Here is a 26,339-nt window from a genome sequence, read left to right on the forward strand (position 1 = left end):
ATGAAAATGTGTTTGTCTCTTACTGTAGTTGTGGCCCAAGGCTGCTTTAACCGTGTGCCCCGTCATACAATTTTTTATTGCTCAAGACTTCAGCACTATTGTCACATGCTCTAAGAGGCAGTTTCCAACACAGGAGATGGGATTAAGCGTCTGGGATCTGATTTTTGTTGCAACGAGATCCTGAAACATTCAGGTTTTATTACAACTGAGGTTGCTTGTATCAGTTTTTCTTGATATCTCCTGTATTGACATCGTGCTATATCTAAGGTGTTCCTCTTCAGCACTTTGCATCTTCACTCTTGGTAAGTAAAGGAGAAGTCAGCAGTAACGATTCCCTTCTGTCAGGATGGCCCACCCTGTGGATCTTTGTCACAATTTTATTGTGGACAGATCTTTCGCCCTGTTGGAGCAAAAGGGATTTTTTCAGAATCGCAGAACTGATAAACCTGTTTTATTCCCTTGATGTGATGATGATGTCTTGTTCAAGGAGCTGTTGCTATGTTATGCAACTTAAGATGAATTTGCTTTCTGATAGAGACCTTCTGCTGTTGCAATTCATCCTCCTCTTGTTCCCAAAAGCCTTGAAAGATTATAAGACAAAATTTACCCATGGAGTTGAGTTAGGTAAATGGCCTAGAGACTGTGGAGGAGTAAGGAACAAGTGCTTTGTCTGCAAATTTCTCTTGTCCTTTTGAAAGCCTACTAGCTGATTAGACATTGTCAAGTTTTCTTCACAGAAGAAAAAACTTAAATTTGATCAAACCCAGAAAGAAACCCTTTAGAATTAGGCTGATGAAGGTATTTGAAGAAGAGATAGGTTGACTTTTTTGTTGTTTGTTTTTCATTGATGAATTATTTTAATTGGCCAGAAAGTTAATATTGACATTATTAGGTAGCAAGGATATGGGTTTAAATGAAATAACCTTGATAGTTGGTTGATTCTCATGGGGCTATGTGGTGCAGGAGTATTACTGGTCCTGTTTGACCACCAGTTGCATTATGGAAACCTCTGGAGTCCCCATCTAGGACTTGTGACTTGTGCCTGCTGTTGCAACATGGATTTTGTAGACAGCAAGATTTCTTGGTGTACAGGGTCCTTCATAAAAGGCATATCCTAAATCAGTACACCACCACATGTACAAATGAAACAGACCACCCCAGCAAATGAGGAGACCCTGTTAAACATTTGCTTATAGCTTTGAAAGACTTAAACTGTTTATTTAAAAATTTGCCACATGGAACATGTGTTCCTAGGTAATTATTTTTCTAGGCGAAGTCAAAAAATTTCAGTCAATTATTTTTCTAGGCTAAGCTGAAATTTGGCTTTCCTATTTGATTCTTCCTTTTCCCCTGCCTCCCAAGAGAAGGAATATTTTCAAATTCTCTTGTTGAACTGGACATCCAAAATCATTAGTCGCCCTTGAAATATTAGGCAGAATGTTTGAACCACAGACAAAAAACAAAACCAGCTTTGAGCTTGATGTAAACTAACTATGGCACTGATGGAGTAGCTCGTGTCTCAGGGGATGACGTGCTAATGCATCACATGAGATGGCGAGTGGCAGTGGGCAGGCTGAATATTCTTTGAACAGTGCACAGCTAACAAGCATATAGTAAATATGTATTAAGCTAACAGTCTCTTATTTCAAAAGATAAAATTTGCAGTACTCTATGCTACGTTACTAAAAGCAATTAAAAGAACATTCTGGTGTATGGCACCATCAGAGGTAAAAGCACCAGGCTTACGAGAATGACTTGGTTTGAGAAATTTTAATTTTCAATTAAGCTTGAAAGGACAAAGTGCAAAATTAACTAACTTGCAATTAATTTCAGTAGTAATTATGTAAAAAATTCCAGGCATACAGAAGATGAGAAGCGTGGCATAATTAGTTGTGGAGGTTTTTTTACTCCTGTAATTACAGTGATGAATATGCATGAGGCTGTTTGGGGAAGGGAAGCACAGCAAGCAATTGTATTTAATTAAACTTTTAGCTGGCTTAGTTATGGAGGCTGTTCTTTGTTTTAATTCCTTCAAAATGGCTGTGAAACTCCTGAGGCAGGGTAGTGGCACCCCAGAGTGTGAAAATGGCCTTTTAGGATCTGGTTTTCCCATGTAGAGGTCTCCAAGGTCATCTGTCACTTCAAGAGTCATAGGTAACCATTATGTTCTAATTCTCCCGCTCTTGAAACTTGTGTGAAAAGCCCAATCAAGGCAAATTGCACCGTTTTATTGTTTGGGTATTCAGAAAGTTCGGAGAGAATGCTGTAGTGTTGCGCAGGTGAGTGCGAGTTCAAGGAACCAGCCTGGTCGTTGGGAGCACAAGGAAAGAGTGACTTCACTGTACTCGGTGTTATTGAGATCAGAGTCAGGCCCTTACCCTCCAGAGGTCTTTTTGATGGGGTCCTTATCTACAAAAATAGAAATTAGCTGAGAGATTAAAGGAAAATGGTTTGGAAAAGGAGAGAGGCATCATGAGGAGCAAGTGCGTGTGTGTTTTTTCCCCCAGTACTTTCCAGATGTTTGATATGTTCCACTTAGTCTAGAATCTGATGTAATTTTATTCTTTTTTATTTTCGTTCCTAGTTTGCGTCTAGTCAAGTTTTTAATCTCATATGTAGACATGCTAACTCAATCTCTGTCTTGAATGATGGACGCTTGAGATTACATGATAACATACAACATAGTGCTGGGGAGGACACCACTGAGTTGCTTGAGAATAATTAGGTTTGCTTTAGAGCAAAGCAATAAAACTACCTCTTCTGTGGTAGTAAAGACAAAGTAAATCTCTATAGAAGTATGTGTGGAGAGAAGGATCTGTGTGATGGAATCTGAGAACTCCTGGTTCTGATCCTGATGTTGAGTTCTGCAGCTTCGCGTAAGTCACTTTATTAGTCGGAGCCTTGCTTTTTAGGCGAGGAGCATATTTGTCTATCTTGTTGCATTGCTATAATGTTTTTGTGATTTCTCTGTAAATACTTGAAGGAAGAGTACTATAAAAGAAATAGCATAGTTATTTGCATATGCACTATCAAGGAGTAGCAAATGTTTTCGTTTCTTACAGTTTGAGATTATATGTCCCAGCTATTACAAAAGCTGCTCCCAAGAAGCTTGTCCCACATGATGTGGTTATTCCCTAGCACATAATTCTACAGTCACCCAGCTTTTGTTTATATTATCATCAGGCAACATCATGTCACCTATTTACTCTTCTATTTGTGAAATGTATTGTTAAACTTGTCCTGTATCTATTCCCTCTTGCCCTTGTTGCCTTTATTTGTGGTCTGCCCAACAGTCTAAAAATGAGTCACCCAGCTTCATTTTTATAACCCATGGCTATTATAAATACTTCAATCATGTCTCCTCTTAATCATCTTTTCTCTAGACCGAATAAATCCTACATTTTTTCTCTTGATATTTAAGCTCTGTTTCCCCATTCATCATCTTTGTTTCTGATGCTGTACTCTCACCAACCTAATTCTGTCTGTCTTCAAATAAGCTGGCCAAAATAGGATGCTACAGTTCAAACGTGGTTTCATTGGGGTTTTGTAGAATCGTGCAACAATACTTTAATATCCTTTGCTTGTGATAAGCCAGTTTTCCATTAACCTTCTTTACCACTGCTATGCATTAGACCAAGAATCTGTCAATAAAGGTTCATTTTCATGTGACACATTAGCTAATTCAGGGCCTTTTAAACTATGCTTAGCTGTACTAATCATTATTATTTGCCTCCAGTCTTTCCATACAGAATGTGAACTGTAAGTATGCTACCAAAAATCTCTTCATTTGTCCTTGCGTACAGTAATTATCTTGACATAGTTATTAATAATTATGATTCCTGCTTCTTAATACAAACGTTAAAATACATTTTTCTTTCTTGCATTGTACACAGATGCTTTTCATATCTAGAATTGCACAATTTAGTATGACTAGTTCAGTCAGTCAGCCAGGGTCAAAGGGAAGATAAATGTTTCCCCAGTCTCTGTGGAAACAAAAAGCAAGACTTCATCTTCAGTGAGAACAAATCTGGCACTCTCACATTCATTAGGCTGTGTTTGTCAGTGCTGAATAAACAACCTTTCATCAAATGCAGCAATTTTCTTCATTCTGTAATTAAAGATATTTTTTGCTTAATTTATTTATGTGAAAACTTGCTGAAGTGAGACCAAAATTTTTATAATGCATATTTCACAAAGAGGAATGAAGGTTCTGGAGAAAGTCCCAGGTGCTATAATATCTTGATTTACTGTCTGAAATGTTATACTGGATTCATCTACAAAGGAAAGATATCCAAGTTTCCTTTGCACATGAAAGGAGGAGATGAGCTCCTTCTTCCTTTATTAATGCGTGGTTAGCCTGGAAGGCTTGTACAATTTATAGGTTTGTCAATGAAGTATGAACTTCTACTGAACTTGACAGTAGGATGAGATCATGCAACAAATTAAATAAAATTATTTAAGAGGAGATCCGTGGTCATTGTTAGAAGTTTTTTTCAGTCGTTTTTTCTGTTTCTCTCAAGACAGACTTGGCGAAACTAGTGCTGGCTTGTCAGCTTACTTGAAAAAATAACCCAAATTTGGGTCTTGTGGGGTGTTGTGGGATATTTAGTTGGCAGGGTCTGTTGTTTTTTGGACTGCAGGCTAGCATATATATTCAGGACTGTCTAAGGTCTCAGGGGACCTCCAGAGAGGCATCTTGACCATCGTTGGCTGAACTGAAGTCATCTTTATCTCCATTATTCTTGGCACACGTATCTGCCATGTTCCGAAGGTCTCCGGTGATGCAGGTGTGGAGTCTCCGGAGGCGATCTATTCTAGTGCTTTATTTTATATCCTTGCCACTTAGAAAGCTGCCTCTGACACCGAGCTACCCACGTGGCTTAGGAAGTTGATAGGAGGTTGCTGTGGGACTTTGCCTTTTGGGGTAGGTGGCTCAGCTTCAACCTGGCTTGATTGAAAGCTGTAGGATTTTTGATATTCTGTAGAAAAGCTTTGGAAAACTCTCCTAAGGACATAAAGGGATGTTACTCCACATGAGAAAACCACAAGAACAGGCAGGGTAACCAGAAATCAGAGAGCACAAGGCACGGAGGCATGTGGTGGTATTACAGCTACTGCAGCTCAAACACAAGGTAGCAGCTCTAATCAATTAGACGTATGAAATAAAAGATGTGATCTCTCTTGTTATTCACTCGGGACACTTTCCTGCAGCTTTTGAAGGCACTGAGTTTATATTGTTAAATCAGGTATCGTTTCAATTTTCTCTCTCATTTCAAACCCAAACCAAAACGCTTCTGTATTTGAAAATATTAAGAAGGTTAATTCCCATGTTTTCTTCAGCCTGAACAAGCTTGATTCTTGCAACTTTTCATGGTAGACAGTGTCTTCAGGACATGCTGTTCTCCATCAAACTCTGTTTTCTTGTTGGTTTTTGTTGATTTTGTTTGTTTGAAGTGCGATGTCCTGAGCTTGCTAAATCCTCCAGCAGAGACACGCTGGGAGAGCTGAGCAGTGTTGGGGTTGCATATTTCATTGCCAATTAACACCTTATTCTCTGCTGACACCTGACTACATCTGCCCCAGACCATTTCAGCTATTTTCAGATCGTTTTGAATTTTAATCTTGTCCAGCTTTGTTAGCATTGCCTAACAGTGAACTGAATAAGTGCGTTCTCTCTTCTTTGTCATTCAGGTACTTACCGAACAGCAGCAGGTTGAGAATAGAGCCCCTTGGGCCCCTCTGAAATGCTTTCTGGTTTGTAGTGAGCCACTGGCAACCACAGCCTTTGAATGGTCCCCTCCCACTCCCTATTTTCACTGTCACATTTTCTGATCAAGTGAGATTTCAGCAGATGATGAAAAGCACAAGTTTATCTTCTTCTTCCTGGTGTTAATGCCTTCCAGATGCTCATTGATGTCCCATTTGTACGCTCTCACTTTCAAAGGCAATTTTTTCTGTTTTTTTTTTTCCACCTTGCTTCACTTGCTTCTCTCTTTTTTTTTCTTTGATTCAATTTTTTTCTTTTTTCTTCACTTCTTTTTTTCTCTTTTTTTTTTTTTAGACTTTTCTGTCTGTTCTGTGACTTGGAAAGCCAAACCAGACTATCCAATAACTGCTGTCACAACCAATTGTTGTCATCTTTGCTGTTGCTTTTTAGGCATTATTTCTTTTTTTATAATATTAAAGGAAAAATTTTGATTTTGATTTGCAACCAAGTATGACATTTGTTGAGACTTTTTTAGAGGTCCATTAGGAAGACAGTGATGCTTGTAAGGAAGCACTGGTTATAGAACAATCGGGATGCAAAGTTGGGATGGCTCCAAAGTGCAGCATCCTGTCATGCAGCTTCACACAGGTGCTTTCTCTGGTGGAACCAAGCGCTGAGCTCTGTCTTGGTATGAACCATCTGCCCAAATGCACTCTGTTGCTGAGATCTTGCTTTCCTCTCCGGCAGGCAGAGGCCAGCCAGGGCAGCCTGCAGGGCTCTAGCTAGAGTGGTTTTGCTGCTGGTTTCTTCTGTTGCATCCCAGACGCAGTCAGTGGAGGGGTGTTGGGTAGGTATGAGTGGGTGATGTGTAGTGTGTTGGGATGGCGTCTAGGTGACCTAGCAGGTCTTGTCTGTCTGTGCTTTCTGCTTTGATTTTTCCTCAAGGTCACATCCTGCTAACAGTTCCTAAATTGTTAGGACACGTTGTCATGGTTTTACAGCTCAGCACCACACAGCTGCTCTCTCACACTCCCCAAGTGGGATGGGGGAGAGAATCGGAAAGGTAAAAGCGTGAGAACTCCTGGGTAGAGATGAAGACAGCTTACTTGGTAAAGCAAAAGCCATGCGCACAAGCAAAGCCATCCCAGGAATTCATTCACCACTGCCCATCGGCAGGCAGGTGTTCAGCCGCGTCCAGGGAAGCAGGGATTGTCATGTGGAACGGTTTCTTGGGCGGACAAACGCCATCACTCTGAACATCCCCCCTTCCTCCTCCTTTACCCCAGCTGTTATTGCTGGGCATGACATCCCATGGTGTGGGACATCCCTTTGGCCAGTGTGGGCCAGCTGTCCTGGCTCTGTCCCCTCCCAGCTCCTGGGGCACCCCCAGCCTGCCCACTGGCAGGGCAGCACAAGGAGGTGGAAAGGTCTTGGCTCTGTGCAGGCACTGCTCTGCAGCGACTGAAAAGTGGGTGAGTTACCACCACTGTTTTCATCAAAAATCCAACACAACATCGTGTGAGCCACTGCGAAGAAAATTAACTCTGTCCCAGCTAAAACTGCGACAGCTGCGTAGACTGCTTATCTGTTAACATTTCTTCCTCTTCACAATTCTATCAAAAAATAGGATTCATAATAGTAATATATGAAACAGAGCGCATGGACTTCATACTAGAAGTTTTTCAGAAAGTAGATCCTTTAAAGTAGTCCTTGAAGGATTAGACTAAATTTAAAAGCTGATTAAAAAACTTAGTTTGCAGTGTATCTAAATCACACTTAAGCTAGCAATATTCCTTGCGAAGTACAGCTGACTCTGCAGGCTCCATAAACCCTGCACCACGTCTCTTCAAGCCTTATTATCCCTCTTACACACCAGCTGTCCATACCACTAATACAGCATCTAGGAAGAAGTTAATGTGCACATTCTCGCTGAACAGTGTGCCTCTCTTCTTACCAACCTCTGGTATAAACTCTGTAAAATGCAATTCATCTGCCTCTCCTGTGCAGCATCCCACATTCAGCTTTTTCCAGGCATTTTGTTGAAATAACATGCATTTTTTTGCAGGCATGTAGATTTAGATCATCCATGATAGCAGTATCAGTTTTGCAACGTGGTATAACTAAGCTTCAGGGTCAATAGATGATGAAAATGCAAACATTTAATCTGTTGATTTTCATCTTAATTAATTGAATTTTTGTTTTGATGTGTTCTGTTGTTTTTTTCTTTCTAGATGCTAAAACGATTGCAAGGAATGTTAGCTGAGCGTTTCATGGAAGCTTAGATTCCAAACTCTCAGGGTCAGACTGGAGTAGGAAAGGCAAGCTTACCCATGGCCTTTGATAAATGTATTTTCCTTCATTCTTTCGACTTGAAACTGCTTAAGACCTTTCAAAATTAATCTAGGTAGTGCGTGCTACTGTGCTGGCAGGGAGCAGAGTTGATGCAACATCCAGGCTCTTACCAACCTCAGGCTTCTGTTACACCAATTAACCTTTACAGAAGGCAGGACTGTGCACTTATGCATAAATTTGCCAGTGTTCCCAAAGATATTACAAGTGAATTTTCTACTAAATATCTTTGTTTAGTTAAAGAAGTAAAGACGAACCTGATGTCGGAGACTAAGTTTGAGTCCCCTTTGGTCTTGCTGTTTGAATTCCACAACTCTGTTAACTTTTCCATTGAAACATTGTTTTCCCTGATTTTTTTCTTGTTTTTATGCTATTTTTAACCTAAAATATTTTAGAGCCTAGGTGATTATGGATATTGCCTCTCAAGAACCTTGGTGACCTCCTACCTATGTCACCTTGCTGAGGTTTGGTGGGGAGGGGGTCCTGGAGATATCCCTTACACAGGTGACATAATTTTGTTCCAGCTGTAGGACCAAGTACTTACTGTTTCATTATTTCCAACGTTAACTTTCAAGACTATACAATACTGCTCATTAATTGTACACAGTGGATTACATAGATAATCCAGATAATCGGAATCTGGACTCTGTGCAGCTGGGGAATGCTGCTTGTGACTTGCACGAGGCAAGACTGGAACATCTCCTGGGAGATGAGGGGGGAGGAGCAGGCCGTGGCACAGGATCGTTGGCTCTTATTTCTGGTTTGGATGCAGTGCTTGTACTGGGGCTAGTACCTGGGTTGCTACTGGTTGTCACAGGTCTTGACAAGAGCCCATTTGTCATACAAAGAGAGTACAGTTTTTCTTTGAAGCACTTTTTATTTGGTAAGCTTGGGCCACCATTAGCATGCATTTCAAAAGAGCCTTAGATGTAGTGGTGCTGTTTGAGATTTTCATTCTCTAGAAGTGGTTTAACCAGGTGGCTGGGAGGGGGACAATAATAGTGGAAGCCCCTTGAGCTTTCAGTGCATCAGGCTCTTGCTGAGGGGCATCTTTCTGTCATAAAGTGTTGTTAAGAGAAATGTACAGTAACAAACTCCTTGCCATTCTCCTCGATTTTGATATCCCCTTTTCAAAAGAGGAAAAGGAAGCCAACAGAAGCAACTAAACCCCTCTACCTAGAGAGGAGGACTTTGGTAGGAGAACCTTCATCCCTTTTGTGTTCTTTCCCTGCTTTTATGCAGTTTCTATTCTGACTGTGAATTAATAATCAAATTACACCAGCCTTTTGGACTGATATGTCCAGAAAGTGCTGCTTAGATCAATGTCAGTGATCCTGAATTGCATTCTAGTAACACTTTTTTCCTCCTTGGCTTCCATCCAGGTGCCGAGCCTGGCCCTTTTGTTTCCATGCTCAATGGCACGTTTTGGCTTTGCAGGTTTTTACACTGCTGTCAAGTTAATTTTAGAACTTTAGTTGCCATGGCTACTGCTAAGTATTTCTTCGTTCTCTACTTATTTGCTCAGTTTGCTGGTTTTTTTTTCTGTTTTTTTTTTTTCTTTCTTTTAATGTTTAAACTGCAGTGTGTGAAGTGCAATGGAATAATTATCCAACCCTGCAGAAGATAAAAAGGAGGGTATGTGAGAGGTGAGGCTCTTGATCTGCAGACTGATGACTCAGCTGCTCTTTCGGCAGCTGCACAGACTTGAAAGCGCTGCTCCTCTAGTACGTGGTCAGGATGAGGGGGTTAAGTCTGGGGGGGAAGGCATGGGTGATGTACTCATTCTGGTGCACTGAATGAGATGTGTTTTGACTGCTGCTGATTTTGCTGACTAATGCTGTCTGGAGGTTCATCTGTGTTTCTCTGGCTAATTGTATGTGTGTCTGTATGTGTTTGCCTGTCCTCTGGCTTAGGCATGGCCTTAAACTCTGTTGAACAATGCCCATCGTCTTGCTCAGAGCCGGGACAGTACATAATACAGCGAAATCCTCTTTTCATTACTAGAGCTTCAAGGTGCTACACTGATACCAATAATGCTTAAAAAAAAAAAGTATGGATGGATAAGAAGCTTTCTATATCAAGATGTCCTGCTCTGTTTCGGTATACAAGGTCATGAATGTCTTTTCAGGCATCCGAAAGAATAGGCAAAGACGGAGCGGGCGGTGCTATTTAGACTTCTGAGCAATATTTGAAATACTTATGCTGTTGTGGAAGGTGTACTTCTTGTCGGTACAGAAGGTCTTGGAAGAAGGTCCTGAGAGCCTTTCTACAGACCAGGAGCTGTGGGGCAGTCTGCAGGGTGGTGGATCAAGACAGCACAAAACGGCTCATCTGTGCATAGCTTTTGTCCCCTCGGAAAGGGGCAGCAGTGCAGAGGGGCAGTAACATCTAGATTTTGCATGCACTTGTTATCGCTGTATCCAGCATTTCTCAAACACCATGGTCAGCACAGGGTGAAACACAACAGCCTGGGGCCCTTTCAGGCCAGGACATCTGTGCAGCTCAGTGTTGTCTGGATGTGAAGCCATCGCTCTTGTAGACGTACCTGGAAGAAATCAGGGGTTTCAATCTGCTCATTTCCTAGAAATCTTCTGCGCTTGCCAAGTACCTAATAAGGTGTAATCATACCATATTATTTTGGCCAATACCCATAGCTACCGTCTGTTTAGCATGTGTAACACCTCCATTAACAAACCTCTCCTCTGTGCCTGAAACAGAGAAAGCCACAGCAGGACAGGAATGCTCCTCCTTCAGTGCAGTTGAAAATAACTCCTTCTCTCAGGTGTCTAAGGGAAATATGAAGCTGTTTGGGGGAGGGAGAACAAATGATAACTGAGTATGAAACTGCCTGAAGTCAAGGGCCTGTGCTGTCTGGATTAGGTTGTGTTTGTAGCTTGGAAAAGGACCGTCGGGGGAGTTAAAAAATAAATAACAAGGTTAGAAAGGTCATCACTTGAACAAAGAATATTTTGAAAGTCCAGTGCACAAATCTATTTAAGGCTTGTTTAGTGGGACATAAAGTCATCAAAGATGAGAAATTTAAGGTTTGGAGACTTAGCTGGATGCCCTAGGAACTACTGCAGCACAAAAAGTAAATACAGGTTGGAGGCTCTGCCCGTCTGTGTTTGATTTTTGTCGTCTTTAACCTTCCAAGCTGCAGATCTGCTCTTTAACCAGTTGGAATTTAAATGTGTTGTTACAGTAGCGTCTTTGTTGGAGATGGACCGTGACTTGTGTTCATTAAGGCTACAGATGTCTGCTCAGATTATGTATTTCAAAAGCTTTTTCTCTGATGAACTGTGAAAAGCCAGGCTTGAGCAGAGAATTGCGAAAGATAAAATAATAGCCCCTCATCCCAGTGTCTGGCAGACTTAATGCAGTTACTCAGATCTTTTTAAAAACTTTGAGACAGCAAATTTGTTCACAGTCAATAAGATAGCCCTCTGAGCACAACCCGTTATGTTTCCTTTATCACTCTTTTCCTAAATTATTCACAAAGGTTTTTATACTCCAAAAATCTCCAGTCTGCAAATTCAGCGTTTCCCAGGTAATAAGGTTTAATAGGCGTAAGTGGCATTGATAAACTGTTTATACGTGGTGTGATTAGAAAACATAGATCTTCTTCAGGGAAAAAAACACGAAAGAATAAATACTCCATGAATTTAAGCTAAATTAGACTGCCTGCTCACCTTTTTTTTTTTTTTTTTTTTTTTTTTTGTGAATTTGCATTTAATAGAAGAGCAGACAAAACTTTTAAAACCTGCCTGGATAATACCTGCTGCTTCTGGGAGAAGATGACTGAATTACCAAGAAATTCAGTTCAGTGACTTCTGTGATGTGTAAACATTTGCTGAAAGTTACTGGAGCAGAACGAAAGGGTTGCAGCTTTTTCTTTCTGAAGTAGTATTGCATGTCCAGCTAAAATTTCTCAGGCGTTGTATCTCACCTTCTCCCTCTAAGGCACACAAAATGTGTACGGCTTCATAAAGCAGTCTCAGCTTCCCATCATTCATTCCCTTCCACACCCCTGTGTACTCTCATGACTCCGCAGCAAACTGGGATGAGACATCTTCGGAAGCAGCTGTTTGCACCCCGTTTTCTCTTTGTGCAAAGCTTTCTCCTCACATTCAAAGGCACTGTCGAAACAAAGCAGTAAGAGGAAAGGGAGCGTGTGTACCTTTCCCTTTTATTCTGCATGTTAGAGGTACAGAAGAGCTTAGGCACTGCAAGGGCATGGGAGAACGTGTTGAATCATCAATAAGTTACTCATTTCAACAGGATCAGGTAATAGAAGAAAAAGCATGCTCTAAATGTTTCTTGTAGTCAAAACTGTCTCATAGTTCTGCTACTTCTAGGTGCCATATAGATTAGTTGTCTTTCTGGAACATTATTTTGGAAGGAGACCGTTAAGAGAAGTTAATTTCTTTTCTTTGCATGGTAAGTGTTTTCTCTAGGACTGCAAGTCAAGCACTGATGACAGGCTCAGGTAACGTTACTTTCATCTTTTACAGTTTTGCATTTAATGATTTTGCTAGGGAAAAAGGAGAACCTGAGACATAAATTGGTCTTGGTTTAAACTGCACCACAATGGAAGTGGAATACCCTTGGACTTGTGACTGTCTTTTGCTAAGAGACTTTGGGATTTTGTATTTTCAGCCAGAAAACTCACCTCCAAGGCAAGAATGAGCTTGTTTGTGTGGTGGGAGAAGAAGGTATTTCAGTGTTGTTAGCTGAATCTTTCTAGGCAGAGCTCTGTTTCTGGGGTATGGTGCACTCTGTGGGTATAGAGACTGCCTATTTAGGGAGCTGGATTATTTGCGTGGGGAGAGAACATCTCTAGCAAAGTACTCGGCACTGCCCAGGGCTCAAGAAAGAGCACTTGACAGATGCAGCTTGATTTTTTCCCTCTTCAGAGGCTATATCTGTACTCCTCAGTGCAGCATCATGTTAGACATGCACAAACTGGTACTCTCTGAACTGATGGAGATGCTAATTTAGATCCCAAAAGCAATACCAGCAGTACAAACAAAGGCTTTGCCAGGTAGCGCTCTTCCAAGCCGCACCGTCTTGGCTGTGCTTGTGGTTCAGAGAGATCTACACTGCCCTGTCTTCCCTTGGGTACACGTGCCCTTAGATTGCTCTTGTTCTCAAAGATATGGTGAATTAAGTGGGAATACAAGCAATAAATCTAAAAACCTGAAAAGGAATAGATCATTAGCGGCAAACAACTGATTAGCCACAGTAATTCCAGAGATCCAAAACTGTACGTTAAGTGCAAACCTACCCCAAATCTTTGTAAGATAGGTAGGTTACCGTTGTGTGAAAAGGACAGTAAAACCAGATAAAACAAATGTGGTTTTTATTTTTTCTTCAGATTGTCCTAAAGCTGTTATGAGATCCCTCCTTTAAGACATCCGGCTTTTGGCAAAATCTCTTTGGATCTATGGAAGCTTTTCATGTGGGACCTAGAAGACACTATCCTAAACAGACAGATAACCCTAAGAGTTTTGAAAATAAGTTGACATATAATTCACTGCTCACATTTTCCTTCCCTTTCAATAAGATGGTGATTATAAAGAGAAGGGGCTGTGTTGCTGCAGAGTGATCCTATGGTAACTAATTAGGTCTCATCAAGTCTGCAAAGGCATCCTGTTCTCAATCCTATGCCAGTGCACTGTAACTAGTGAGCCAAGCTGAATGGAAGTCTTGTGGCATTTTACTGGGATGTCATAATATAGTTACCTTCCTTGCACTGAATAATCGCAGGCAGTGGTATTCATCCATGGATCAGTCCTTGCAAATAAACTTCTTGGTGTCTTCATAAAGCTGATCCCTACGCTGGCCCTTGTCTGTGTTATGTGACAAGCGTTCATTACTCAGCTAGTGAATTTAGGCAGCGTATTAGGGAAGCCCTAGCAGTATGTGATGAGCTGTAATTAAATTTCCTAGTGCATGTACACTCCTTTCTTCCCTTCTGCTCCGACGTACATTCTTCACGCAGACTTTGTTCACTTTGCTGTGTGAGGCAGAGCCCTCGTGTTGTGCGGTAACAATGATTTCTGCTCTCTTTCCAGCACTGTTGTGTGGGGAAATAAATTTATGGTGTGACACTAGATATCATGAAAACTGGGATGATTCTGTGGTGAAATGTGGCTTGCAGCTGGCCCGCAGAGCAGCTCTGCAGTTAGCGTGGCGTCATCAGTAAGACACGTCTATACAGAGCAGTAGTTTTCTTTGTAGTCAGTAACTGGACCAATAATCATGCTCTCTTAGTTCTGGTAAATTCTTTTTTGCCCTTCTCTTCCCTTCTTACTAAAAGCTCTTCTATTCTGCCAGGTACGTTGTGTATATACTTCATTATTTTGTTGCTGGAGAAGTTTGTAAGTGGCTCAGTTGCAACTGTGAGTGACCAAGAAGTGTTTTCAGTTGATAGGTGACAGAAAGGAAAAATCATATATTAAGATTTACTGTCCTAGCCTTCTGCTGTAGGGAATGAGAAATTTGGATAGATGGTCCTCTTGTGTGGATTTTGGAGGGTCAAGGGGTTGGGATTTCTTGTTTGTTTCTATTCAGCCTCGTGTTTTTGCTCGATTGAGGAAGGTGAACGTCTTGTGTCGGAATAACATTTTTATTTTTGTGACTGTAAGGAGTTATAGCCTCCACAGAAATGGAAATTCTCCAAAAAGAGAAGGTGATACTTAAATGCTGTTTGACTTTGTCAGCAGGGTGCTGAAATGGAGTCAGGAGAATGTGGCTGCTGGATCTGGCGCTGATCTGAAGTGTGACAATCGCATCAGTGTGTCTGTGTCATTTTGCTTCTCTGAGTCTCTTTCCTCCTTTGCATTTTGTTGGCTTTCTTATTTTTTTTTCCTCCTGAGATTTACATGAAGTTCAAGATCCGTGCGGTTGTGTCCAAAGTCAGTCCATTACCTTTTATTTCTCTGGGCCCAGAGCCTGGGTAGAAATTCCTTCTCCTGTGTCATGACTCTGAACAGACCCTATTTTAACTTTTTGTAATACTTGGTAACTTTGCTGATTCCTCAGTGCTTCCTGCACGTAAAGCGTTGACTGTGTGGTGTGTGAAGTACCCCTTCTGATCTGGTCTTAGTATCTCCTCTCATCATCAGTCTTCCTTCTACCGCTGCTGTTTGCGGCCACGCTCCTGCTCCCTGGCACTCACTCACCTTTTCCAGCCTTTCTGCGGACCATTTCCATGTCAAATTGAAGCTCACTTGCGTGATCTGTCACAGCCTCAGCCCTGATCATGTTTGACTCTTCCTCATTTTGTTATACCCTAACCCATCTTTTTAATTTGTTTGTTTTCACCATTCATTTCCTAGACTGCACTCTTTGATTTTAAGCTTTCACACCTTTTATTGGTATCATGGCTTACCAGGCTGACATCACTGTTTTTGTCTGCGGTTCCAACACCCTTTCTTCTTTTGCATTTCTTCCAGCAGGAGGTCTGCTGATCGCAAACATCCAAATAAGCACACTTACCTGAGCACATAGTTGTATTTTCTCTAGTATTTGTTTTGGACTGCTACATCTCCGGGGCAGAGGGTGTAGTTCCTAAATTTTTTGGTAAACTCTATGTAAACTTCAACTGCACTGCACGTTATCGCTAAAACTAAAGATTTCTGATTCTAGTATGCTTTGCAAGGTATAGAGAGCTAAGGTAGTGTGCTTGTGTCTCAGAAGTGGATGTTCTAACCTGTGGAAAAATAGTTATGATTGATAGGTAGGGCTGTGGGAGGTATTCTCAAGATGGTGCATGTTTCATACAGGTGTGTATTTTCCTGTTCTTCCGTTTCTCTCTCCCTGTTAATTCGTCTGCAGGCACTTAATGCGAGTGAGGATGGATAGTGATGGTCATCCAATCTTTGAATTGCATGCGTGTGGTTCTAATATGCTAATTTTCTTTCCGTTCAGAAAAAAAGGAAAACTTGCTTTGTCATACAGCATGCTAATGGAAAGCACAGTGTAGGCTGAAGAACACAATTTTATAGTGAAACTTATCTCAGGCTTCCTTCTCCTTTTGTCTTGCAGAGGCAGGCAGCGGACAAGATTATGTGACCTCAGAAAATCAACTCCTCTACTACCCTAGTATTACGTACGCTATCATTGGCAGCTCCGTCATTTTTGTACTCGTGGTGGCCTTTCTTGCCTTAGTCCTGCATCACCAGCGAAAACGCAACAATCTCATGACCCTGCCGGTGCACCGACTGCAGCACCCCGTCCTGCTGTCCCGGCTGGTGGTCCTCGATCACCCACACCACTGCAGCGTCACTTACAACGTCAACAATGGGATCCAGTACATGTCCAACCAAGCCTACCACAGGCCAGTGGATCTGGACTCTCCACCATCCTATTCAGAGGCTGTGCTAGACCAAAGGTATGTACGGGAGCTGATTCTGCTCTCACCAGTTTCACACTGCTGGTTGCAGCTCTGTGAATGTGTACTTCTGCTTCTTGTTTAACCTTATTATTCCTTTTGATGGAGGTACTGTGTTGCTATTCTGTCAGGTCCCCTTGCTCTTATTAGTATTACAGGCATATAAGGCAGACTTAGGTCATGCTCTCTCTGCACATGCAGTTGAGCACTGCAGGAAAATGAAAAAAAAATGTATTGCTTCTCTCACAGAAATATCCTGTGCTGGTCTGGAATCAAAATATGAAAACTGAATTTGGATTTTTGCCAAAAGCCAGCTAGGCTGTAGGACATATTATTAAAAAGGAAAAAAAAAATGACGCTGGAGATGAGTGATAAGTATATGAAGTTGAGATCTGCATTTGGCATCAAGAAACTGTTGTCCCTCTGCTCTGTACCACTTCCCCTTTCACCCACAGAAGAGAAGTACTCTCAGATAGAAAGCTCTATTCTTATTTTAAGTAGCTGTAAGTGCTTTGAAGTTTTGTGGGTGTGTTACTTTTTGTAGTGGTGATACTGGTTTTATTTGTAGGTCGTTAACCTTTGTTTTAACTCTATCTGTAAATCCTTTCCAAAGAAAACTGCTGAACTGATGTCCTTGGTGCATAAAAAGGGCATGGTATGGATGATCCAGATCGTTCACTTGCACTCTGTCGGCATTCTTTACTGCAAACTCTGAGATCTGGGAACGATAATATAATAATTTATGTTCCTTTTTCTCTGCTGCATTTGGCAGCAGCTTCCTTGTCTTAATATTGACATTCATAATAGTGATATCTTTTCATTAGTAAGGACAACTAAATGAGCAGCAGTCCAGATTGTAATCGCTTCACACCTGGGCTGATACAAACCATCAGCAATTTCAGAGCTAATTGCTCCCGAGACCTCATATCAGTCTGCTAAGCCCTTCAGTCCCTTTACTTGTTTACTATCAGAACCAAAAAACAATTTTACTGAATCCGGTGCTCATTTTGTCTATGCCTACTTAGCAGTTGCTCTTCATGTGGTATCGTGATGGCAAAAATAATTTGTCTTGTGTAGAATGTAGTTCATTATTTATTTGTAGACTGTAAGCCATTAATCTCTGTCACTTAACAGAGGTTTCTTCAGAGCTTTCTTGTGTTCATATCTATATCCATAGGTATAAATCCAGTGCTTAATTTACTTACTTTCTCTTAGAGTGCTTTCTCAGATTGTGTAAATGTAAAAGAGGAAAATCTCACCTCTTGCAGCCCTCTTTGAGGGTAAGCCAAGACTTGTTTGTAAACACGTGAATGAAAATCCAGGTGTAGCGTGTTAAGCAGGAAGTCACTAGCTATGTTGCATCTTGACCAGAAACCTTGGTACCTGATGGTGCTGTGGAGGTTTTGGAATGACATGAATGGTGTAAGGCACCTAGGTCTGTTTGAGATCACCTGATAGGAGTCATCACGGAAATGCCAAGAAATACTGCTTGTTTTATTCTTAACTGAAAAACTCTTACATACTCCATACTGCTGTTTTCAGTAACTCTCACTGTGTTGTGTGTCTTACAGCAGACCACCTTGGTTTGACCTTCCTCCACCCCCTTATTGCTCTGAATCTGAATCCCCTAATCAGCCAGATCTTCCTCCTTACCGCTCACGGACGGGAAGCTCGGTGAGCACAGACACCCCCGTGGCCGGAAGCCCTCAGGGCACAGACAGCAGTTGGAGAAGAGATGTCCATGACAGCATGGATGGCCACAGAACTCTTCTTGAGAGGACAACAGATCAAAGTGATTCTCTGGTCAACCATGTTGATGAAAGAGAAGTGTAACTGCTCCAGTTTGCATGCCCATTTGGGATGGGCAGGAAGGGATTTACTTTTTCTTGTCTATATTGGTTAATCTGCTGTTTCTAAAAGGTTTCGGGCGGGAATGTGCCTGAATGATGACTTCATTTGAAACCATGTTAAGTTAATTTTTTAATTCAACATTTTGGGCTCATCAAAGACAGAGCTAGAGTCACATCAGCTCTCCACAGTATTCTTGCAAGCAGGTTCCAGTTCACATTAGCAAGAGAAACAGTGCTACCTTGAAGAACTGATGCGATATATTTCTTGGAATATATACTGTATATGAATGTATATATGTGCATGTATAATGTATACAGATGTTGCACACAAAATCTATGCCAGAGAGCTCTTGTTTGCAGACTGTCTGCTGTGGTGTGCGAGCCATTTCTTCCTACTGCCGAGCGCCAACTGGTGGTCGTTGAAGCACGAGAGAGGCAGTCTTTCACCTTGGAGGTCTGAAGCCCAGTCCTAGCCCACTGGCAGTGCTCAAATTGCAGAAAATGCTGTAGTTGACCCTTCTCTTCATGGCCTGGAACATTCTCACTCTGAATGTAATTTTCAAAGTTTAAACTTGTGAGGATGCAACAGAACAGCTCTCTAACTGAGCAAACAAGCGTGTTTTTTTTTTTTTTTTCCCAGATGCTAGTATCAAGGCCAAATTTGCATGGACGTCCTCAGGAAAATCACAAAGGTTGGCTTATCTGTCAAATTTCAAGGCTGAGCACAGAGGCACTGAAGCTTCTCAACAAACCGGCGCAAGACTTCTTTTCAAGCATGGCAAAACAACATTGCTCCATGCGTTTCTTCTTGAACAAACAACAACAAAATACCACACACACACAAAACCCAAAAAACTTTTCCAGCTAGATCTTAAACACCAAAACCATCCTGAAGCAAATACCCATAGTGGAAAGCTTCAGTGAGAATGACTAGCTTGTTAATCTTTGAAATAACTCAGAGCAGGGGATGTAGTGAAAGGTTTGGGGCTTAGTAGCATCATCTAGGCCGTGCCTATGTACGTGAATGGATACATGTGTTTAATACTCTATGTATGTAAGTAGTGCATTGCATAGGTTTAGTTCTATTTGTACCTGTAGAACTCTAAAATTTCAAAGTTTCTCTTATGATATTTTCATTGCTTTTTTTTATGGTTTGCCATTATTCATATTCATTTGGTTGAAATTCTCGTCTTTTCAGAAAAATATTTTGTCTTTTTTTTTTGTCTTAACTCTTAGAATGTTCTCCCATGAAATGTGTTTCAGTGCACAGTGTTGAATCACCCTTGAGAAAGCAACTCAAAGGTAAAAGTGTTCAGAGTGGAAAGAGGGAAGGTAAGCTGTGAATTTAAATGCCACTGCAGTGCTGTGCTTGTGTTTAGTATACAGAAAATAATGCAGTGTCTTTCTCTTGTCCAGAGAGAAAATGGCCTTGAAAAATAATTTCCACTTGTGTATTAGACACATTTCCCACTTCTCTTCCATGTAACAAACAGTGTCATTAAACAGGATTTTCTGTTTAATGGAAAGGACAGTAACTGTTTTCCCCACAACCTCTGTTTTTTTTCCTCCTTTTCTAAGGTAAATTCTTTCCCCCAAAGGTTAGATGCTCAGGACTCAAGAATTCTTGAGCATGGGTATATGTAGAGGAATGGCTCAAGTTCAGTCTCAGTTTCCACACACAAACCTGAATTGGTTTTATGACTTTTTTTTTCATTTCCATGTCTGGAGCCAACTGACATGGTATATGGGAGGCAGGCACCGGAGGGATTTACAAGCAGAGGTCCTTCAGGAGTGAGATGGCCCTGTGGGGAGACTGTAGAGCTCTAGTGCTTATGGTCTTGGCTTGCTGTGGAAACAAATTAACAGCAGCCTTTTCTTACGGGCTTAAGCAACCTATCCTGAAGCACACTGGAGAAGCAATCATTGTAAAGCAATGTGTAATACTGGGGCAGATTCCACTCTTGGTGGGAGCTCAAGCAATGCAGTTATGCTGTCCTGCACAAAGCAGGACCTGGCTCGTTAATCACTCCTTGCAACTCACCAGGCAGACAGTTGTTACTGACACATAGCAGGTAGTTGTTCTGTATTCTACAGGTAGGTTAAACTCAGGTACGTAGCTGAATTTGTGGCAAAGGTGGGCACAGGAGTGAGCACCAGGCCCTGGCGCCCCCTTGCCTTACTTTCGGGTTCTGCTCAGTCTTTTGTAAGAGCTATATAATACAGCCTCAGAGCTGGCCTTAACATTTTTCTGTTGCAGTTTTTAAAATGTTTTATACTTTAAAACGTACTATTGAAAAGTTTGCAGTGGTTTCGTTAGACTTTTATGTTTCCTGTTTAAGTACCCTAAAGCTACACTAGTGAAACTAAATCATTGTGTCCAGTGTAAATCACGTGGCACGTAGACCTCAGGCAAGCCTTCGATGGGGGACTGCATTTCACCATGTGTGTTCAAAGTCACCAGGGTGTGTGCAAACCAAACGTTTGCCTGTGGCGTCTGAAAAACATTGCCTTGCATTGCTAAGAAGTAGGAAAAGAGTGGACATAGCTTGCTGCTTCTGTCTGTGTCAGTCACTGTCATATGTGTACATATATACATATATATATAAAAGATACTCTTTCAGGCTGTATATATTCATGTAACTTTTGCATTAAGATAATCCATTTGGACTTTACAAAAAAAAAAAAAGGAAAAAAAAAAAGGAAGAAGCATTCTAAATGGTGTGACATTTTCCCTTCCAGCTAAGGGTGTATTTATCTTTGTACAGGAATCTTTTAGTTTTTAAGAATGCAAGTTATAAAAGGAGATTGTGCCTTTCTGATTGAATGTTGATTTGCTGGGCTGTTGACTACATTCCTGGGTGTTGTTACATATCATTGCCTAGAGATCCAAAAAGAGAGCCAAGTCTTGTCTTCCTCTCTGTTGTTACTTTTGGGGACCATTGACCTTGGAGGAGTACAGGAGTTAGTACCTTGTTCCAAAAAGGGCATGCTAAAACTTGAAGGAAGGTTTTCATCTTACTCCAGTTTTCTGGTATGTAGAACAGATTTGCTAGCAGGTTGCTTTGGAAATTGCTGTAGTATCATACAGAAATTGTTTATAACGTGTCACTTTTGGTAGTGTTAATACATCTCTATACTGCATTATTCAGTGGAATCTTTGGAGAAGCATGGTAGCAACAACCACGCTGATTAAATTAAATATTTCATTGAAAATCCTGCAGTTCCTTGATCTTCGCCTTGTAAGGCTGAAGCTAAATGTTCATGAAATACCATGTAGTAGGATTTCTTTTTGTAGCCAGTAAACTTGGAATTAATCATTCTGTTGTTTGCAATTGCTCTTAACCTTTTAGTTTGAAGTGAGTCTTCCAGGAGCTTTTCTTTGTACTTAATATTTAAACGAATGGTTTTTCAAAGATCTATTCTTAAACAAGTAAAACAGATTAAAGTTTTCCTCCAGAGCCAAACGGTGAATCCATATCTGTGTTGAATAGTGACCACTGGAATGAGCAGTTCCACTCAGAGCAGGGATTAATATATTTGATTTGTTTCAACAAAACAATTTGAAGAAATGACTGACTACTTGAGGTAAATGAAAGAATTACGTTTAGCCTGTTAGAAATAAGATTTGGGTTATTTAAAAAAATGAAATTAAACTTCAGAAGTTCTGAGTGTCTGTAACCTCTGCTGAAATCAGAGTGCTGTGTATTTTAAAATTAGGCCATTAGTGAGTCTGCTTGGTAGTAATCTGAAGTTCCTTGTAAGGCAAATTGCAATTTACCTCTCTGGTGGTATTGTGCTAATGGAAAATTGGCAGTAATGTTTTTAAAAGAGAGCCTCTGAATAATTTTCTCTGCTCTTGTCTGCAGTGACATACATGACAACACTGACTGCAATGTGATTTTTAAATAACTCTGCATTCGTTCTTCTTCTCCTTTTAAGTCAAATCAGTTTTATTTACACCACTTCACTTTGATACAGCTAATAGGGCCCTTGTGATAGATTTAGAAGTTCGGTGGAGGAAAGAGATGACTCTCATTTTAATTAATGCTGCAGCTTGTTAATCTTGTGCGTTTTACTTTTTAGACATCTTAGAGAAGACAAATGGTTTTAGTAGATAAGAAAAACTATTAATGATGAAAAGGATAGAGGGATACTGATTCTGAATTTAATTTTTAATGAATATTTAAAAATGTCTAAATGAAGGAGGAATTTAATGCTGTATTTTTAAAGTGGTGATCAAATGGCAAGTACTGTTTTTAACTGTTGCTCATTGGAAGCTGTTTTGCATATAATACCTGGAACTAAAATAGTAAGACAAGTGCTCTTCTTGCAGTTCGTACTAGATCTGAAATATATTGTATTAGCACAAGGCTGTAACTCACTCGTGGACTAAAATATGTGACTGCAGAAAGAATTTCAATACCATGCTGGATTCTGCTTGAATGTATCCAAGTACAGGATTGTGGCCTTCATTTGTTCTTTTTTTTTTTTTTTAAACTGGTTTGAGTTTTTTTCAACTTGAAATTGAGATGTTATGTAAGAGCTTTAAGGGAGGTTGTATGTTGAAACCCAACCTTGTCTTAAACTTTTGTAAACTGGAAATCTTTGAAAATGTATTCTGTATTCCTAAATAAAGTTGGTGTTTTAATACTGTTCACAAGTGCAGATGTCCCCTATCTCATCAAGTCTTGTTTGGTTTAGCTTTACAGCCGCCTACCTGAGGTCTCCTCCAACTTCTGCATTCGTTGTGAAGTTTTGATAAACCCTTGTGGGTTTTAAACCCTATTTTTAAAAAGGAAGTGATAATGGAAACCCACATGTGCATATGTGTATAAAAACATACTGATACGTATGTCTCATATTTATACAAATGAAAATTACATCATTTCTTTGTCTTCCCATTCGGTTTGTGCTGTCAAAGAGGAGGCATCTGAAGCAGCCCTGTTTGGTTGCTCTCTGGACTGTAGCAAAGCTCTGGAGACCTTGGCAGAGACTGGTGCTCTGCACTGGTGCTGCATACAGATTTATCGGCGGAGCTGCAGGGCCTTTAGCGTTAGCTTCTACCTCCCACTTTCTGCCTGCCCCTTTCCCACCACTTGCATCCCTGGTACAACATCCCTGTGTATCTCCAGCTCCGTGATCCACGTGCCAGACACGTGAGCCAGGATCGAGTTGAGACGCTTTGTGGAGGGTTGTGTCTGGCTGGAGTCCCACGTCAGGGCGCTTCCCCCAGCACACGCCTGATGCGAGCACCGCCGTCATCGTGGGAACTGTTCAGCCCACCAAGCCCAGATCCACTTTGTGTCTGGATCGTAGCCACTCTTCCTGTCGAGGTATGTGATTAGTCACAGTCCTCTCAGAGGGCTAGTGTTAAGAAATACCCTTTCTATTACGAAGTTATTTTCACAGACTAAGGAAAATGGCTCCAAATACTATGTCAAAATATTTCTGTCTCGAAAAGAATGTAGAGGCTGACATATTTCACTTCCATGACTCATCTCCACTCTCTACCTTGGCAAAGGCATGTCAGTTTTATCATTATCCCAGTTAATTAAGTCACATACCCTCACCAAAATGCTCAGACAGTAATCTTTGTTTGACACTGGCAAACTGCCCCCAGAATAAAGAGCTGTGGATTCAGAATTCACTCCAGCACCGCAAGGGAGAAGGATCTGTTGATGCTGCCACAATGTGTCCTCCGCGGGGGGGGTGGGGGGGGGGGGGGGAGCTTGGAGCTGGCTCATTCAGTCATGTCCCAGCAAGAGCTACGCTTCAGAAATGTTGATTCAGAAGACAGCCGCTTATGAAAACAAATAGCATGCTCTCCAGCTAAGCTCCCTGATTAATCATTTTTATTCTCTCTGCTTCCAATTTGTTTAAAGACCTTAATTTTTACACCTCAAAAATTAAATATGCAGTTTATTTCAGCAGTGATTTTATGGCGTCTTTTCTTGCTGATTTGTAGCAGCATCCTAATCTTTCAGCCTCGGTTATCTATTGGTGAGCGAGCTATGAGGCTTTTCACCTTTTGGGGAGCTATAGTCCAAAATGATGTGCTGTTATTACTTGAAGTAGAGGCATCTTCATGTGGAAATTCACAGCTCTTCAAGTGTGCTTTTCAAAGGAGAGTTGAAGGTATGCATATTGCATAAAGCCCTTTGGAAAAGTACTGGATTGATCTCTCTAGGGAATTAAATTTTCTGTTTATCCACAAAACATAGTGTGAATAGCTAAACTGAAATGTGATTCTCTGCTTCCCAAAATCCTAACAGTTCCTGATGGCCACATTGAGGGGACCACTGCTGATCTGGCCCTTAGCATTTCTATGGGAGTGCGCCCAAAGAGTTTCAGTCCCACAGTTGCTGAAGACCACACAGAAGACCACTTTTTCATTGAGAACTGATTTGGGACCATCAATGCCTATATTCTTCTCAACAGCCAGTATAGAAGCAAGTACTTTTTCCTCAGTAGATCTCACCTGAGATTAATTCATACCAGTCACCTTGAGGTAAAAACAAACAAACAAAAAAACAACAACAAAAAACCATCTCATTACTTAATGCCACAGCCTGTAACTCCTTCAAATTTAAGTGTGGTCATTTCTCAGCACAAAACTACAAGAGCCTTCATCAGTGTAAGAACAATATGGGTAATAGTCTAGTTTGACCCCAAACTGCTCATTTCTAGAAAAGCACCCTGGCAGTGTCAATTTGATTGAATGAATGAGTGGTCTGTCACATTTATTTGGAATACCTGCTGTTTCCTTGACAAATGTGAACCATGTCACAGCACAGTGATGAAGAAGTATGATGTTTTATTTGACAGAGTAGATTTTTCTTTTCATTTATTTGTGACAGGGTTATCTTAGAAAACGCTGTTTGCTCAACAATGCATCCAAAGTAGCACTTGCTTGCACAGGTTTGGGGTAGGGAGAGGAAGATAGGGTTGGTTGTTTGATACATGTTAAACTTCCAAAGGGGTTATACATGTCCATGCATAGTAACACTTATGAAGTGAAAGACCTACATTTTTCACTTCACAGATTAACCATTTCCTGTGACTGCTGAATATGCAATGAGAGGTACAGTACAAAATTTACTGCACGATACTTTCTAGAGAGGAGCAGTGTTCTTCATATTGCCTTTGCTGTATATTGTGGCCTCTTGTAGTAGCAGAGTGTGGATGTGCTCACTGAAACAATCCTGATCCAGGTCACAAGGAGATAGCAGGTACATTTGAGAGGATTTATTTGCAATGGAGAAGGCTGTCTTTCCAGTGTATTGTTCTATGTGGTAGTATTTTTCCCCTATTTTTAATGAAAACTGGTGTTTCCAACTTGTGTTTTGTTTCTGTGTTCCACCTGTTGTACCTGAAGAAGTAGTATTTAAATGCTGCACAGTAAATGTGTTTGCAAACTAAGGAAACATCATTGATATTTGGCTGTTCTTTTGCTGGTTTCTCTTTACCCAAATATGATGCAAAGGTGAGAGCAAAAATTTTTCATGCATCTGGTGTTGTATTTATTGGTATCCTTTGGTAGGCTGTGCAGAGCAGAGGAGTCAGCAGAACCGATGAATTATCCGAAGTGGATTTGGAGAATGCTCTGCTTCAGAAGTAATGGAGCTGGCTTAAAAACCTGCTTTCGAGGTGTCATGTTAGATATGCTGGTTAAGACATGGATTATGTAAGATAATACCCTACCTGAGCTTCTACAGAAAGAAAAGCGCGCCCACCTGAGAGATGGAGCAGATTTTCATTAGCGAAGCCTGTCTACAGAAGCTGCTTGGCCCCAGGCTTAGAAGTTCCTATGCTGTGAGCTCTGGTGGGCCTGGTGCTGAGACAGCAGTCACAGCTGTGAAAGCTGTGGTTATTACAGGTTTTGCAGCACATGTTGGTCTGTCTGGTATGTGAAAATAATTCTGGAATGACTGTCACCTTCCTTCAGGAAGCTAGATAGAAATCCTCTGGCTTCTTTGCTGAAGTCATGTTTCTCAAGCAACTAACTGCTCTTGTTTCTCTTAACAGCTGACTCCTCTTC

At 41.0% G+C, this 26,339-nt stretch overlaps 1 protein-coding gene across 3 annotated transcripts in view; it reads left to right on the forward strand.

The window, feature by feature from the left end:
• The window catches only part of LDLRAD3 (low density lipoprotein receptor class A domain containing 3), a 110,961-nt gene extending 88,005 nt beyond the window's left edge, over positions 1-22,956 (forward strand). For 2 of the 3 annotated variants that reach the window (XM_040558336.1, XM_040558337.1), the window contains exons 5-6: positions 16,106-16,451; positions 18,026-22,956. In XM_040558336.1, coding sequence (XP_040414270.1) covers positions 16,106-16,451; positions 18,026-18,284 — 605 coding nt within the window. In that variant the 3' untranslated portion in view covers positions 18,285-22,956. Of the gene's footprint in view, positions 1-16,105; positions 16,452-18,022 lie in introns of all 3 variants that reach the window. The other variant, XM_040558335.1, reaches the window with a different exon arrangement.
• Positions 22,957-26,339: the final 3,383 nt, after the last annotated feature.

This window comes from Cygnus olor, chromosome 5 (assembly GCF_009769625.2).
Source record: "Cygnus olor isolate bCygOlo1 chromosome 5, bCygOlo1.pri.v2, whole genome shotgun sequence".
Classification (NCBI taxonomy): Eukaryota; Metazoa; Chordata; class Aves; order Anseriformes; family Anatidae; genus Cygnus; species Cygnus olor.